The 16,065-nt window shown below is 40.3% G+C and overlaps 2 protein-coding genes across 7 annotated transcripts; one reads left to right on the forward strand and one right to left on the reverse strand.

The window, feature by feature from the left end:
• The first annotated feature begins 1,100 nt into the window (after nucleotides 1–1,100).
• On the forward strand, nucleotides 1,101–5,862 carry AlkB (alpha-ketoglutarate-dependent dioxygenase AlkB). Of its 2 annotated transcripts, none has more exons than XM_022838587.2 (6): nucleotides 1,101–1,469; nucleotides 2,146–2,324; nucleotides 2,746–2,925; nucleotides 3,257–3,331; nucleotides 3,966–4,113; nucleotides 4,556–5,862. In XM_022838587.2, exons 1-6 carry the CDS (start codon nucleotides 1,454–1,456, stop codon nucleotides 4,954–4,956), a joined length of 999 nt encoding a protein of 332 aa, XP_022694322.1. In that variant the 5' UTR covers nucleotides 1,101–1,453; the 3' UTR covers nucleotides 4,957–5,862. The 2 variants fall into 2 exon arrangements, with proteins under 2 accessions (XP_022694322.1, XP_022694332.1); XM_022838597.2 differs by having other exon boundaries at nucleotides 1,102–1,469; nucleotides 2,746–2,916.
• An 853-nt stretch (nucleotides 5,863–6,715) lies between these two features.
• Nucleotides 6,716–15,257, reverse strand: LOC111263413 (uncharacterized). Of its 5 annotated transcripts, none has more exons than XM_022838498.2 (7): nucleotides 15,084–15,256; nucleotides 14,472–14,735; nucleotides 12,942–13,074; nucleotides 10,944–11,091; nucleotides 10,380–10,542; nucleotides 9,886–9,963; nucleotides 8,779–8,881 (listed from the first exon to the last, which is right to left on the reverse strand). In XM_022838498.2, exons 1-6 carry the CDS (start codon nucleotides 15,254–15,256, stop codon nucleotides 9,912–9,914), a joined length of 933 nt encoding a protein of 310 aa, XP_022694233.1. In that variant the 3' UTR covers nucleotides 8,779–8,881; nucleotides 9,886–9,911. The 5 variants fall into 5 exon arrangements, with proteins under 5 accessions (XP_022694185.2, XP_022694279.1, XP_022694242.2 ...); XM_022838488.2 differs by lacking the exon at nucleotides 8,779–8,881 and adding an exon at nucleotides 9,237–9,323 and having other exon boundaries at nucleotides 15,084–15,257; XM_022838450.2 differs by lacking the exon at nucleotides 9,886–9,963 and having other exon boundaries at nucleotides 6,716–8,881; nucleotides 15,084–15,243.
• Between the last annotated feature and the right edge of the window lie 808 nt (nucleotides 15,258–16,065).

Raw genomic sequence — 16,065 nt, forward strand, 5'->3', positions numbered from 1 at the left:
ACGACGGGGAGAGATGTAGAAGGAGGGACGGACCGATCGACTATAGCAGAGGCCTGTACTAATGCAGCTACTGCCGTGGTGCTCCTTTCCCTAAGCCTGCAACAGCAGTAATGGCAGCGGCGACGGAGCTGCCGGCTGCAGTAGCGGCCCCCGCGCCGTTTATTTCCTCGTGTGCTCGTTCTAGTGCGGTCTACTAGTAGAAGTAGTAGCATAGCTTGTTTCAGCCGCTATAACTGATGCTGAGAGCTGAGTAAGACCCAGCAGTAGTGACCGCCTCCTCTCTTCGAGTGCTCCCCCCAGCCGACATAGCGATGTACACAGCTTTCTATCGGTTTCGGCCTGCTGCGGTAATGCTGGTGCTCCGAGAGCATAAGGTACGAACAAACGGCTGCAGAGGCATACGCGCACGGCTGACCCGAGCTTTTCTACCTTTCCTTCTGGGCATGCGCGTCAAACAAGATCATCATAATCATTTCATTTTACCTCTCTTCATGTCGATATCCACACTTATAGGCACACGGATAGAGAGCTAGACATAGAGATAGGTACACGCGATATTGGGGAACCTTCAAGCAAGCTAACTCGACGGGAAGTACATCTACCCCTCAGCCACTGCCGCCGTGCACTTTCTCTCGCTTGCTTCACCACCAAACACTGCCATCGGTACACACAGTTGTCATGGAGCGCTGCTGAACCTCCACATTTTGACGCGCGGCCGCCAATCGACAGAACGAGGTCCGGTCGAACACAGCGACAGCGGTACGAACATCGAAACGCTAAAATCGCGCGGTCGAATCGAGATGGATCCATCATTTTCGAAAACCACGAAACTAAGATTATCCGGCTTTTTTCTACTAAACGTATTGAGGAATCGTGCAAAGCACGCATTCATGCCATTTTTATCTATCGGACGAAGCAGTACGAAACGTGCTGAATCACGATTTATTTAATTGAAGAAAGCTTACACTTCCTGTCTAAGATGGTCAGGTTCAGAACTGACACAGGATCAACATCAGCATCGATGGCGGGCGAGGAGGTGCTGTTTTGAATGTGTCGAACAGCTGATTCATTAAGGCCACAGTTTTTATGTGTATGCCTGTCGTAGGCAGAGCTGTAAGAGGAAGGGACAACATACAGATTTTGGGGTGTGTTCACTTATTCGTATGGGTGGCAGAATCGAATACTAAATTTCTAATACTATAATGTTCCGTCCAACTGATTTGCTATACATATTTATCGCACCTGATACTCTTCGAAACAACGACGTGTCTCTAAATGAAACGTATTATATTGATGGAATCAGCTGGCTGCAATCATGATGGTGACGACGGTTACAGTTTTAAACGATAAGTACTTATGTGAAAGTGACAAGCAAAAAAAGTCAGTTTTGTTGAATTCTGTGATGGGGCGGTATATAAACCTCGCACCGGTTAGGTCTTTCTGAATAAGCACGATGTCAACCCAGACAGGCAGGTACCGTTTGTACTTACGTTTAAGCGCAAATCATATGTAATAAGAAGATAGACTTATATTCGGGTGGCAGTAATGTGAGATCTGTAGTAATTAAATGTCATACATGTAACGCGATGTAAGAGGCTCAACTTGGCATTCAACTCGTGAAGTGTCGTGTAATGGACGTCCGCGAAGTTCACATTATACTTTATGTTGCATCTATTATATTTCTTCGCTTGAATTTCCTAATCTTTAATCCAGATGCTATTAATTGTCATTCATTTCAAATAGCATAACTATTGTTCCAAATTAATCTGTACCTTGACTCTTATTCAGCCTATTTCAACATAAGCCAGGGTCCCTGAAAACTGCGAATCCGCTCTGCCGTCTGCTTTGCATAAACAAGAAAATATGCTTTTTCCGTGATATATTTTCAGTCGCTTTTTTAAAATGCTCGTCAAATACGGGACGATTTTTTTAGGCGGCGTATCAATGCATAAGTAGTTTTCTTTTTCTCCCCAAATCCGCAAACTTTTTTTTTAATGCACCATGCCGAAGATTATAAAATTATTTGTCTGAGAAGGCTGGGATATAAGTAATACCGGCGAAATGGACAGCAATCTTTTGTTTATCACAAAATGCCAGTAATTTGTTGTTATAGTCAAGGCTCGAACTTTCCTATCGCTCTTGCAGAGGGTTATTGCCTTTCTTTGGAAGAAGATCTTTATAAACTTGAGTTCAAGTACTACAAAGCCCGGCAAAGCCCTCCCGATTTATCACAAGTACTCGACGTCGGAAAAGACGCGGCAAACTTCACATGGAGACAAATTGAAATCGGCGACAACGATTCGGGGATAAACTCTACTGTAAAGGTGAGTCGACTGTTGCAAAATGGAAATAATTATAATTGTTGATCGGGATTCTGATTGTTGTTATCAGAGTAGTATATGCCATGGTAGAAACAAAAATACTTTAATACGCTACTTTTTGATTATACATCCTTCAGTCGCAAACCATCTGAGCTGCGTATTTAAAGATTTAGAAACCGGTTTTATAATTTATGTCAAAGCGATACCTAAGTATATTCAGGTGCTGTTTTAAGCGAATGATATAGCTTGTTTAATTGTAACAATTTAGCTTATGATGTTGCGTGCCGAGAAAGTTAAGCATGCTGCCCGTATTAAGTAAATCTGAAAGATAATTAATTACCGAAACACTGATATCCTCGAAAGGAGTCCCAAGCAGATAGTGCTTATAACGCTGTTACAAATGCCCTTCAATAAATCCATATAGGTGTGCGAAGTGGTTAGTGTGCCGGGTCTTCTTCTGGTTCCTAAAGCATTTACACCAGAAGGTCTTCATCGATGGACTCACCGGTCTCTTTTGGATTTCCCTGAAAGGCCAAATGTAACCAATCTAGAAACTCTGCCGGCCTCCGTCACGAGACGCATAGGGGAGAGCAGGGTATTAAACGTACAGTTTTTTTTTTACCTATTTATTTTTAACCTTATAGTAATGCCTGATGACACCTATTTAGTTTTTCAAAGCTGTATCCTATAATGTACTAATGTGTAATGCAGTTGCCCCAAAATAAGTTATTGTATGCAACGGAGAAATTATATTCAAGGTCTCCATTCAAGAATGGTATCGAGCATGTTCAACCATTCTTAAGGCCCTGCACTACGTATAGTAAAAATCTATTTGTGTGAGCTAGGAAACCCCTACCCTCTAGCCCAGCATTAGATTGAGCATAATGAAATGATAAAAATAAGTTTACTGCCGCGCTTTTTAAAATACATTTCAGGTAGTTCTTGACGTCGAATTGCGCAAGAAGCTCCGCTGGACAACGCTGGGATATCATCACGACTGGAACTCGAAGGTACGAAAATGAAATTACATAATAGTGTATAATCTCATGTTTCAGTTCCTTTACACATCTGAGTCAGATTCAACAATAGCGTTATATTTGTGCTATTAGCAAAATGCAAGGAGACGCTTCCGATGCTTGCTATCGATTCTGAGGTCAGTACGCAGCATGAACAACTATATATTTCTTATAACCTAGTTAATGTGCTCTCTGCATTCCATTATGCTTTCATTCTATGCAATGTTTTCTCTTGATGTACGATAAAGAGGCGCAGGTTTCCTTGTAGCCATGGCCTTTTTATGAAAAAAGGATGCTTTTTAACTTTTTTTTTCTTCAAAAAAGGGAAAAAAAGGTTGTTATAGTTTATAATTACTTGCAAGTCACTGATATATTTCGACTAATATTTGATTCGGGTTTTATTATAATTATTATTATATTTCGAAAGCCTGCATTGAATCGTGTTCAAAAAACATACATGTCGCATTCTGTTCTATTTCCATGTTGTAGTGTTGGCATTGAATGCTAGCAGTAGGCAGCAATGTAAGTTAAATCACGCTTTTTAATTTTCTTATTTGACATGTTTCTGTAATTCCGGTGCGTAGGTTTTATATAAATGGTTACTTAGACACGATTCTCTCATTGACAGGTATACGACTTAGCGAATTATACCACTTTCCCATCGGATTTGGCACGCTGTGCGGCTGTCTTTGCTGAACAGGTGGCTGGGTACGCCTATGAATATCAGGCAGAGGCGGCAATAGTCAATTACTACCCTGTTGGTACCACCTTATCAGGTAACGGTTTATTCGTTGGTCAAAACGTTTATACGAACATAAAGGGCTATTACCTGAACACACATGTGGAAATACTATGTGATCGACTCTTCACGTGGTACTTTTCTGTTTTACTTTAAGCACATTTATGCTAATGCTAAATGGCACAGATGTATAATAAGGTGCTCTTAAAGCGCACATAATAATGTTACGATTCACTGCTACAATTAACAGCAGGTAAACAACAGCGTTCACATGGTTAAGATATGTACACGTGTGTATCGCTGAACATGAGAGCAGTATTTTTATGTATTGCTCTCAACAGAATGCCGACAGTTTGGAATAAGCGGTGATAAACAAAATTATCACATAAGTGACCCCCTAATAATCTACAATCGACTAATACAACGTTTCTATCCATTGTAAGCTTGTTCTCTCTGTTTGGCCTACTTTGTCAATATAGGTCACGTTGACCATTCGGAAGAAGATCTGTCTGCCCCGTTGGTATCCATCTCGCTCGGCTGCACGGCCATTTTCCTGATTGGGGGTACAGAGCGCTCAACTCGGCCTACGCCAATCTTCTTGCGACACGGAGATGTAGCTCTTATGACAGGGGCTTCCAGACTTGCATATCACGGCGTTCCAAGAGTGTTTATAGAAAAGGGATCGTTTCGAAACCGTCATTTTGATGATTCTTCCCAATGTCCTACTACAGGAAAATGGGAAACTGATGCGGAGCATACAAGTGATGAAGATGAACAATTAGATCAATCAGTAGAATGCAAGGAATCCATCTGCTTTTCATATTTAAAAAAAAACCGAATTAATATTAATATTCGACAAGTTCACAAACCCGACATCTAGCGACTCAAGTAGGGATTTGGTTTCAAACCTAGATGGTTCTCTAACTGCGTTTGATGTCGGGAACTACTTGTGGTTTTGCCACGTATTTGGTTATCAGGAACATACACCTTTTTAATCGTAAAGCAAACGTCTTGGTACAAACTTCAATGTCATGCAAACAAAGCAAACCTGCCTGTTAGACAATTGCTAGCGCCATACGTGGATATAGTTATCAAACGATGGAGAGTCTACCTCGGTAGCCCTAATATTAGATAGGACTCTGGCATATCACTCTTCTTTGATAACTCAGTAGGGTAGAACGTTGCTGAATTCCTTATACAGAAATACTGGAACGAACTTTGTCACGACAGATACGGTGTGCTTTATGTAAATCTAAGCACTTTTGTGTATAAAGTGACTCGGTAGTGACCAGTCTTAGACCCTGTATTGAGAAATTATTAGGTTAGGAACTTTACGATAAGCTAAGCTACTTGATGTCGGATTGCTGTTTATTTTTGCACATACTGTCGTTCAAGTTATGTAATGAAGTTGCTGCCCAATAATGTTTGCCGTTTTAGTTAAGTGAAATGGCCGCCATTTAGTGAGAAGGTAATGCCCATGCTTGTTCGTAACATCGGAACTAAACCTCTCAAGCAAATAAAAAAAAAAAAAAAACAATAAAATGAATGCTCACCGAGACTCGCATAACACAATAATAAATCATTCAATCATCATTGCTATCATATAAATTTTCTTCCAGTCATATCGAAATGCTGCTTTCAAATGCGTGTTATAGTTTAGATAATAAAAAAAATCACTTGCATTATCTGACCTACATATATGTTATCGTCATCTTATAAAGAGGCTAAAAATGTTTTGGCAGATTAGCAATTTTCACATAAATAATAAAATATAGTATACCTACAATTTTATTGTACTTGATAGAATGAAGTAAAATTTCCGATGTAATCTATTGGATGCATTAAACTGTTCGATTTTTACGTCCAGTATTGCTTTTAAGTATTATTTCGGATGGCTGACTTCTAGTACGATTAGGAAATTGATTTATGCACGGTTTCGAACTTCGATCATCTCACGTGTTCCTACGATTAGGAAGCAAAGATGTTACTCAGCACCGCCACGGGAACCTCTGGATTGACTTCCTGTTTGCTTAAGGAAGCAAAGATGTTACTCAGCACCGCCACGGGAACCTCTGGATTGACTTCCTCTTTGCTTAGACTCATTCCGCAAGTGTGTTCAACGTCAAACATCAGGCTTTTAAGTTCAGAGTCTTTTTGGGTTTGTCGTGCTTAATATAAACATCTAAGGGTAGTTCTGAATTTCCTAAACTGCTTGTTTGCACGCAAAACTGCGTACACATTAGAAAAAGGATTCTATGGGCGCTCTAATTGGAAGGACGTAGTTCGATATTGGGTGCCAGCATCATTGGGTCGCAGGTTGCGGACTAAAAAGGCAGACAAACGTTTTATGGTCCACTTGGCTCCCTCGAGTTATTTACCCTCGAGTATTTAACCCTTAGAAAAAAATAACGTTTGTCAATAATTCTGGGGAGTCTAGCCCGAGGTCAACAGCCCTTGCATCGTTCACGTGCTTGCGTAACACGTAGTAACATACTTGGGAGTAATTTTTTTTCGAATTCCAACAAGAAAGGGTGAATTAATGTTAATTTCGGGTAAAGTCTGTTGCTATACACATACATATAGACATAATACCAAGCAAAAACATTGCGACTTTGGGTTTGTACAAATAATTCTAGATCTTCAACTATAATGGAAAGAAACTTTTATTTCAATGCTGAAATATTGAACGTTGTAAATTCATTGTTATTATATACAATTATATTAGACCAGCATTTGCTCATATTTCAAAAAAATATCGGTAAGATATTTCGCGACATTGTTTTTTGTAGTTGTGATGCGCTAGTACTTTTTGAAAGCTAAGACCGTTTACGAATTGAATGTCGTTACGCTGGCTTTTCACAGTTGAGTTGTAATGACAGATGGGAACTTAGAAAATTCGAATGGTAAGCTCCATCTTATCTTAGACTTACAGCACAGGAAACAGCTCGCCTTATAAACCTCGTATTCGATGATGGTTTTATTGTTAAAAACACTCTGAGCCATTGGTTCAAATAGTTCTGGTATGTGAATTTTGAACACGATCATATAACTTTTCTCGAAGACACCTTATGAAGGCTAATAATGAGAAATTGAGTTATTTCTTAGTGCGCGGGTGTTATCACACACGTTCGTTCATTGTTAGACATTCCCAAGAGGAAACAAAGTGTTTCCACGTTTCGAACCCAGACCGCTACGCGTCCCTACTGTGCTACTCACTACGCCGCCACCGTGACAGGTTAAATATACCTATAAACACCATACTCGTCCACCTAATCGTCTATCACTATTGATCGAATCAATAAGTAGAATGGTTGGGCAAATGAGTGCAGTGTGATTTGACCGAGGATCAAAATCAAAAATAGATTATCATATTTTCAAAACTTTGACAACCTCTCTATAGAAAAAATTATCAAATCTCAACATGTCTAAGTTGCGTTTCGATATTGTAGACTCTTGTATCACGCAGGCTTTTACAGCGGTGAAATATATATATCATTCCAATGGCGGAGGGTTATAGATCATATTTCGATCGAAACTAAAGAAAAAGCTAAGCTAGTGGAAAATGTTTGCAAAGTTAGAGTTCACTATATCATATTTCCTACCAAACAGCATGCGATATTACTGCTATTTATTATTAATTAACTGAGTTGTGATAGGAATGGTTTCTTCTACGATCGCGCTTTAATTTCTTAGTCGAAGAGATAGTTCTCACACGATCATTAACTTTTCAAGGTTACGTCTGCCCTTAAGGGGATGAAGTTACGTCAATTTGATATAAATTTCATAATTAGATAGTTGCCAATAATGGTGTCATGGCGCTCTATGCTCTTGTAAGCAAGCAGGTTCTTACTGATTTTCACCGCTCTCTTTTTTCTAAGATTTTGGAGGCGCCCTCTGTAGGTATGTCGCCCTGTAAGGGCTACTCGCGTCAGCGTAGCGACGTAACATTAACGAAATCATTAATATTTTTTTTTTTTTCAATACATACTAAATAAACTTTAGTGGTCAACGTCTAAATAAATGCCATATGTGTGGTTTGTTACTCTTATTCCATCGAAATGAGTGGTTACTCAAATTTGTTCTGATTCAGGAGATACATTATCTTAAATTACGTTTTAGTCAAGCCACACAACTTAATACGAATTGGATTTACGTTGATTGTCTATGACTGTCTTGATATCCGATAAGGACATCAGACCGCAAGCACTCTCTAAGCCCACTAATATCTGGTATCGAGCATGACTGGAAAATGAATAATTACGCAATTGGCGAACCAGCAGCAACAGCCAGCACGAGGTGTTAAGATGTATTGTAAAACCTATTCTAACTTTTCTCTATGAGCACAGCGATTCCTTAATCACATTATGGTTGATCGGTTGAAACTATACTGTATTTGGCAGTGCTGAATATTTACACATTGTTATATCATGGCAGTTTAAATCAGGTGTCTCTCAATGCTGAAATGCAAACTTCGGAACTTCTGGTATATGACACCATCTAAATGATTTGCCATAATAAACTCAACTAGCATAAAATCTATACTATATCAAAATGCCTTTTCTATAAGAATTAAAGAAAATTAAATATTTTATTGAAAGAAAAGCTACCTAAAGTCTTCTGCTGACTCTCGTGACTGCGTCGATACGGTGACATTTTCCACTTCAAATGGTCTTCCGATCGTTTCGCCCGAGCTGACGAAAGCCGTCAGAAAGATATTTGCCACAGCGACAAGGAAAACACCGGTGAGAACAAGGTTATTCACCAACTCTGCTGGTCTTTGTTGTACTGCACGATTAATGTTGAATCTACAAGTTAAAAAGAATTGAAATTTATGAGACTAATATGTTAATATTCCATTCTAAAAGACCTGTTGCGGGCCGTTACCTTCTACTGAATATATTCCAGCTAAAGATTATTTTTCTCCTAAATTCGACTGTTAACTTGTTGAAAGAATTACTATGCGACAAACCTGCTATGCTAAATTTATGTGTTTAAATAACAAAGCAGAAGCTAATTGGTTCAAAACAACGGAATTCTTTTGAATAAATGCTCGTTACACATCGCAATTCTGAAAAACATTGGACACTAACACTCACGCGCTTTATTCACTTCAACGCATTCGTAGAAATGGCCAGAGACTAATCCAGATCCGCCTTTTATCCCTTTGCTCAACGTCATATACAAGGTAAATCATTTGGAGAAAGGCAAAGGAAGTGGGAATAAAATTTCGGAAAATTGACACTGTGACTGTAAAACGAAGGTAAGGATTGTTTAAAATGTAGGCTGCATAATTCTGACGACAGCGTCGATCTAGGTCGATCTACCGATTTAGGGTAATGAAGACAACTATAAACTGCGAGAGTGCACGACGAGAAATGTGTAGCGATAGAAACTACTAGAGATTGAAAATCAAGTGCTCAATATATTGCTGAAGCGTTAACATATAATGGCACGCAGATTTTGAATGCACGACGCGAAAAGTGTTCACCCGAACGAACTGTGGCGGTCAGTTGTATATGATTTTGGTGAATATGAGAAACTAAAAGAAACAGCTGGAGTTCCCAATAATACAGAAAATCAAATATCAGGATAATTGGAAGAGCGTTAAGTGGTCCTAGCTAGAACATCTAGAATTTACTCGTTCGCACAGTTGCCAATTCCAGCCTCTTGTTTAGGTTCTGTATGTCTACGCAATGTTTTGTACTGTCAAAAGTCGAAATGCTGCAATTCCTCACTGCTATCAAGGGCTTCCTTAGCTTAAATCTGCCTTATTAAGAGATCTTACTGTAAATAATCTATAATGTTTTACCTTCGTTATATAGCTGCAAGTGTTAGTTAAACTTCGCAGAGGGTTTTGGCTTTTTTGCCCTTCTCTTCACAAATTTGTCTGAGAAAAAAAGCAGGTGGGACAAACAGTTAATCTACATGCATACGTTTTCTCAAATGTATGGAAGCGAATGGGGTCATTGTATTATATGCAATATATGAATGTATGAGCCAACACCTTGACCCTACTAAATGAATATAGCCTTGCAAGCTTTTTAAGATTTCGTCTTGGATTTTCTATAAAAAAATTACTATCGGCTCAATTTTTGTTTTCTAAATATGTAGCCTATAATATTGCTACTTTGAAAAGTATGCTCTATTTTTCTAACTAATCACCTTCTGTTTCGTTAGTCAGGCAACTATGTATGATATAACTGAGTGACTGAAGCCTTTCGGAAGCCATCGGCGCGTCTCTACGCTAGCTATGGCTGAGCAGATAAATTTGCAGAATATATTAATACTAGAAGAAGAGTGCACCTTCCTTTGATGATGAGAAGAATGCCCACAGTGACTTGGAGAGTAAGAGCCGTGCCGACAGCAGAGAGGCAAATGAGATAGAAACGGTTGGCCCTAGGACCGTTTTGCAGGATGCTTCGGAGCTGAGATGCATTTGATGTGAGCAGCGCCAGGGTCAGCAGGCCTAAATTGCCAATAGTGACAAACGTTATCTTTGGATTCTATCAGTTTGGATGATCGTCTAGAAACGAGGGCGCATGTCTCTATCAGAAATTTGGTCATATATCCCTGGTGTAAAGTAAGGGTGGCTATTAGGTGAGCACGCGAGCGAAATTAGAATTAGAGACATTTATGTAACCTATATTCGCGCGCCAGGTCATAGCTAGCTTCTGTTTTCTTTTTTAATTCATTTATGCCTGTTTATGCAAGTCTTTATGTGCATAAAAAAAAACGTAAATTCAGCTTGAACGAAATTAATATCAACATCGTTTGATATCTGGACTGCACTTGCCTGTTTACAGTTCGTGTTATTGAGGGGGGTATGATTCTATGTTAATTATTAATTATTTTATTAATCTATTTAACCTTGTGAAATCGCATTTTTCGTTGAATAGAGGTTCATATCCATCCAGGAATGAGTGCCTGCGCCCGAAGAAGCCTCAGCTGCCAGCGAACGGTCCATGTCCAATCGAAGCTCGTCAGAGTTTATTCCGCCTCCGCCATCCAGACCGTTCTGAAAATGATTGTGAAAAATCCACTATTGTATTAATAAAGAAAATAATTTATTTATAGACGCCATATAGTAATGCATTGGATCGCGTAGTTACCGCGAATGTCTTACTCAGCAAATGAAAGAAGGACTATCGATATTTGTGAGATCTGCTCAATGAAACGAGTTCGCGGAATTTATTTACTTTTGATATCAGTATATTTTGTTATACACTAGCAAAAGGTAAAAGCTCATTAACGACAAATATACATACCGTTTTCTTTAGGTTTTTGACACTAAAATATTAGTTCTAGAGTACGGATGAATGCGTCGTTGTTCGTGGCTATTGTGTATTGCTGAATAATTGATTTTTAAGTAATGTTCTTCCGCAATTCAAGCTGTCTTAAATGGCAGATCATAGCTCGAGTTGAAAAAACGATTTGTGTTTGTTAATGCTAGGCAACATCGACGATACTGACAAGGAGCAACTCCGCCCCCTAGTTGTACTAATGGCACACAATAGTCGCTGTATGTAAATGCATATTAGTGGTGCCCACTATTTCGCAACACCTATATCGTATGAAGATATCTTAGTTCAACAAGGATCATTCGCACAAAGTAACAACGTGTGTCAATATGTTGTCAAATTGAATTTTTCTTTCTTTTTTTCCACCAGACTGTCACTGTTTTTATATGTAGAATTATGTTGCTTCTAAGTACACATATACAAGCCAAAGAAGTGTGTGGGCGACCCCGCTATCGAACTGTACGCAATATGGCCACTGGGCAGTCGGGCACAGAGAGCAACGTCACGCCTGGCAGCAGCAAACCTTCTGTTGCTGCTGATAACTGCGATATCTTCGAAACTCAACTAATATATTAAAATTCACTAAAGCGATCGAACTTTGTGAAACTGAAATTACTGAGTATCACCAAACTGGGGCAGAAGTACAATTTTGATCGTCATGGAAACGAAGATTCGGGTTGAAATCTTTTTTAGCGTCGCATTTCATGTTCTAAATGACTGATCTTAGAGTGTATAACGTAAATGCCTATTTTTTAATTCCCGCACATCCAATGAAAAACATGCCTTTGAATCTTTACAGGGAATAGGATAGGTTACGTGTTAAAATAGTCCAATTGTCAATAGCCTTTTGTTTTTATATGTAGAAACCTAATTATTGGGCCTATAAAACAGTACGTTAGAGTAAAGGTAATAATCATGTCTCATTGGGAGCAGATTTCGTGTAAATATATCCTTACAGGAAATCGGTTTATCGCAAGCACACCTGAGGATAAAATCAATATAGCCTAACAAAGTACCATATAACAATAATAAAGCGTTCTACGGAAGATAATCGGGCTGAAGAATTTCCACTTTAGCAAGTTGCACACAAACCGGTCACCGTAATCGAAAGGCTGTCATCTTAACGTCACGTAGATGAACTTACCTGAATATATTCGTCGGTAAACCTCACAAAAACTATTTGATGTTGCTTTTTCTTATCATGACTATCTACTAGATATAAATGTTAGTTCAGGTGAAATTTGGCAGTTGTTCACCCCATGTGTAATCCATGTTGTACTAGCAGGCTGGCACATCTATAGAAATCTCAGAACTAGACATGGCCTATTTCGCGCTAACTGGCTTTACATGCTTCATCTACGATATGTCGCTCCATCTTTGTTGCTCACGATCTAACGCTCAAATTCTTGCTGTTGTTACCGCAATCAACAGTTGAGCACTACTTACAGTACGGACTGGTCAGCCACTTCACTGCGCGGTTCTATAAGAAAAACTACGAGTCAGGTACATCGTTGCTGTACGCTTGTAAATGAATGTCCACCATCATCTAAGCAGCAGCAGCACTCACCTCATCCTTGTCGAAGATGAGTCGGTCGGGGCCTGGTGGCCTGTTCAGCTCGCGTAGCTCTTCAACTTCGAGTCCCAGAAGGTGTTTGTGCGATCGGTGGAATTTGGTGTCGAGCGAAGAGCACCTGCCAACGCTTTTGTTCATCGGCGTCACACACGGAATAAGCGGCGGCCGATCGAGTGAAGCGACGAACAAAACGTCCAAAGTAGCGTTAAGCGATTGAGGTCGCAACAGCAGTAATACAACGCGGCGGGACACCGCAGGACACGGGAACAAATAATGAGTAGCCACAAGACACCCAAGGACAATACAGACACAAACAATCGTAACGAGCTACAGTCACAATAACCGATAACGACACTTCACAGCCGCAAGAACAGTAAACAGGTAGGCAAACGTAAGGCCAGACAAGGACCGGCAGGCCGCGAGTGGGCCAGCGGAACTCAATGAATTCGACAGTTGTTGTAAGTTGATAGTTGATTCACAATTACCGATTACTAAGTTTAATTACCACTAGCAGTAACAAAATCGGAACAATGCTACTTATTGGAAATGCTTAATATTTTATGGTACCAGTTGTGTCCGACGACATCGTAATGTCGCATATTGAGAAAGAGTCCTGTGAAAGTCTTATGTGGTCATATCTGCGACGTTCGTTTACTTGCTAACTTCTAATACGGGATCCATAGAAACGTCTAATACCCTAAGAAAAATTATAATTATGGAGCTTTGCTTCGATGTGATATGGTGATCATTTGTCAAGGGTCATTGGGTCTTTAGCATCCATATATAGCACTTCAACTATATATAGTGTGAAACACAACCGTGCACGGATGGATTTGAATTTTTGCGTGTTTGTGCTGCGTGTATTCCACCTTAGTGACGCGGCAATTTTGACATAGCAAAGCGCAAGACACAGTGTTGATATCGTTTCGCGGAAATAATAACCCAGCGGAAAGTATTGTCACGCATCTTAATGCACGCATTTAGCTTTGGTTCAATAATGCCAATTCCGCCCAATTGACAACAGTGAATTTTTCAAGCGCAAAAATCAAGATTCAGATACGTTGTTATCTTTTTACTTAACGCTTTGTAAGCGTAAAATGAGCTTTACTAGACCACGTTCACACTGAGAATCGAAAGATTATACTGCAGCGCACAGATTAGGATAACTCACGTTGGATAAACGGCACGAAAAACAGAGTGTTCACGTCTACACACAAACACACTCCTACAGTTCGCACTGCAAACCATCGTTTGGCTCAAGGAAATCGCTCGTGAACGAAATAGAACTATGAAAGAATTGAGTGTAGCATAAGCAAACGTTCACTATTGCCGCTAAGCATTGGCTCTTCGTAGAGTGGCTAAATAGGCTTAAAGTGGTATTAGACAGGATATGATTGCTTGCAAATAACAAATGAAGGGTGCGTCAAAGTAAGAATCACTTTCCCCCGCAAAAATATTGACAAGAGACGAAATCAAGTTCTTATGGTGGCTTGGAATATCATTGTGCTTTCAATGTCTCCTTACCTGGATAATTGTCTTCTCAGCGGGGTGATTTGGGCGGCATTGAGAATGGATCCTCCCGGGTGCTCATGGTCCCTCGGGGCTGGGCTGGGCGCCATGATTCGCCCGATCGATACACCCTCGCCGCCTGCGATCTTGCACATGCGAGCCTCACGTGCCAAGCCAGAATTTCGTCGGTGCACGTGCGATGTGCCGCACTCCTTGCGTCTAGCCACCAAATATTGTACTCCTTGATCTCCACCTAACTTTATGAACAAGCCAAAACATCTGCAAATAGACGGTCTGAATGCTGCAGTTCGATGAAATTACGCGGAAGCAAGCTATAATGCTCACATGGTCCTCATACCGATCGTCTATAGAGTACCTCTTTATTTACCTAATTATTATGTATGAGCAATACATAGAATTCATTCCGCGATCTCCATACTAACTCCACTAACTTCAATCGCATAAACAACGTATCCGCCACATATAGCTATCCTTTTACACTCTGACTGGTTTATCACTAACATCAAAAACCATTCTGAAGTGAACTTCTGCCACAGTTTACAGCGAGTGTACTCTTCATGAAAGCTATTTTGGCCGAAGCAAATTCATAGTGTAGAGAAAACGTACGATTTCATGCTACTGTTTTGACCATATCGATCATTGAACGTCAGTCGCGACTGTTCTACTCTGAATTGTGAGCTGTAGTAAGTGTGTCTTATGTAAAATGCTGCGCTATCGAAGTACGTCACCGGACTGCCAAGACGACCGTTCGAAGACAAAGAGTCACCGAAGCAAGCCATCGCATGGCAGAGTCATCTTTCGTTCACCGAACCAGGCATTTTATTGTTTATCTGCTAACAATGTTTTCCTGCCCACACGGTGCACACACATCGACCCACTCGGCACGACCGTCAGCGACCCTTACCCATCCCGCTATATGCCAAGATACTCCGGCCCAGCTGATCTTAGTCGCAAAGATTAGACCGGTCAGTCATTCCTCGTTTCTTTATATCGCTGGCTTACGTCTTCTCGCCGGCCCTTTTCTGACTTAATGTTTCTGACCGATACGTGCCTCACATGTACCGAAAAAGACTTCGCCGCACCGAATTGGCAGCTACTGTGGCCTAGAGTGCTTTCGCTACTCGAAGTCGGACCAATGGAGAGCTTGTGCTGTCTTCCCTATGCGATGCTTCCACTACTATAAATAGTGATGAATAATGATGGGAACTTCAGTTGGCTGGCAGCAGCAGCGAACACGTACCACGATTACTTCATTCACAAAGGCATCTGCTATCACTACCATCTTAAGCAGTTACCTGTCTCTATAAAAACAAAATTAGTTTTCAACTGTAGATAACTGAATGGAGCCGCGGCTTACCTCTACGCTCCCATTTTATCACCGTCGGCATTATGCCTACCTCATATCAGTCAACAGCGATATGGCCTTTAGCATATGATATGTATATGCATATACGAAAGATCAGTGAGTCTCGGAACGCGCAGGAGAACGCCGCTTGCTATACGACGATATCCTGACAAAAACCTGATAGGCTAGTAAAAAGGAAACTGGCTAGAAATGCTTTATAACTATAAATTACGTCTGTTCTGA

The sequence above is a fragment of the Varroa jacobsoni genome, unplaced genomic scaffold (assembly GCF_002532875.2).
Source record: "Varroa jacobsoni isolate VJ856 unplaced genomic scaffold, vjacob_1.0 scaffold_78, whole genome shotgun sequence".
Classification (NCBI taxonomy): domain Eukaryota; kingdom Metazoa; phylum Arthropoda; class Arachnida; order Mesostigmata; family Varroidae; genus Varroa; species Varroa jacobsoni.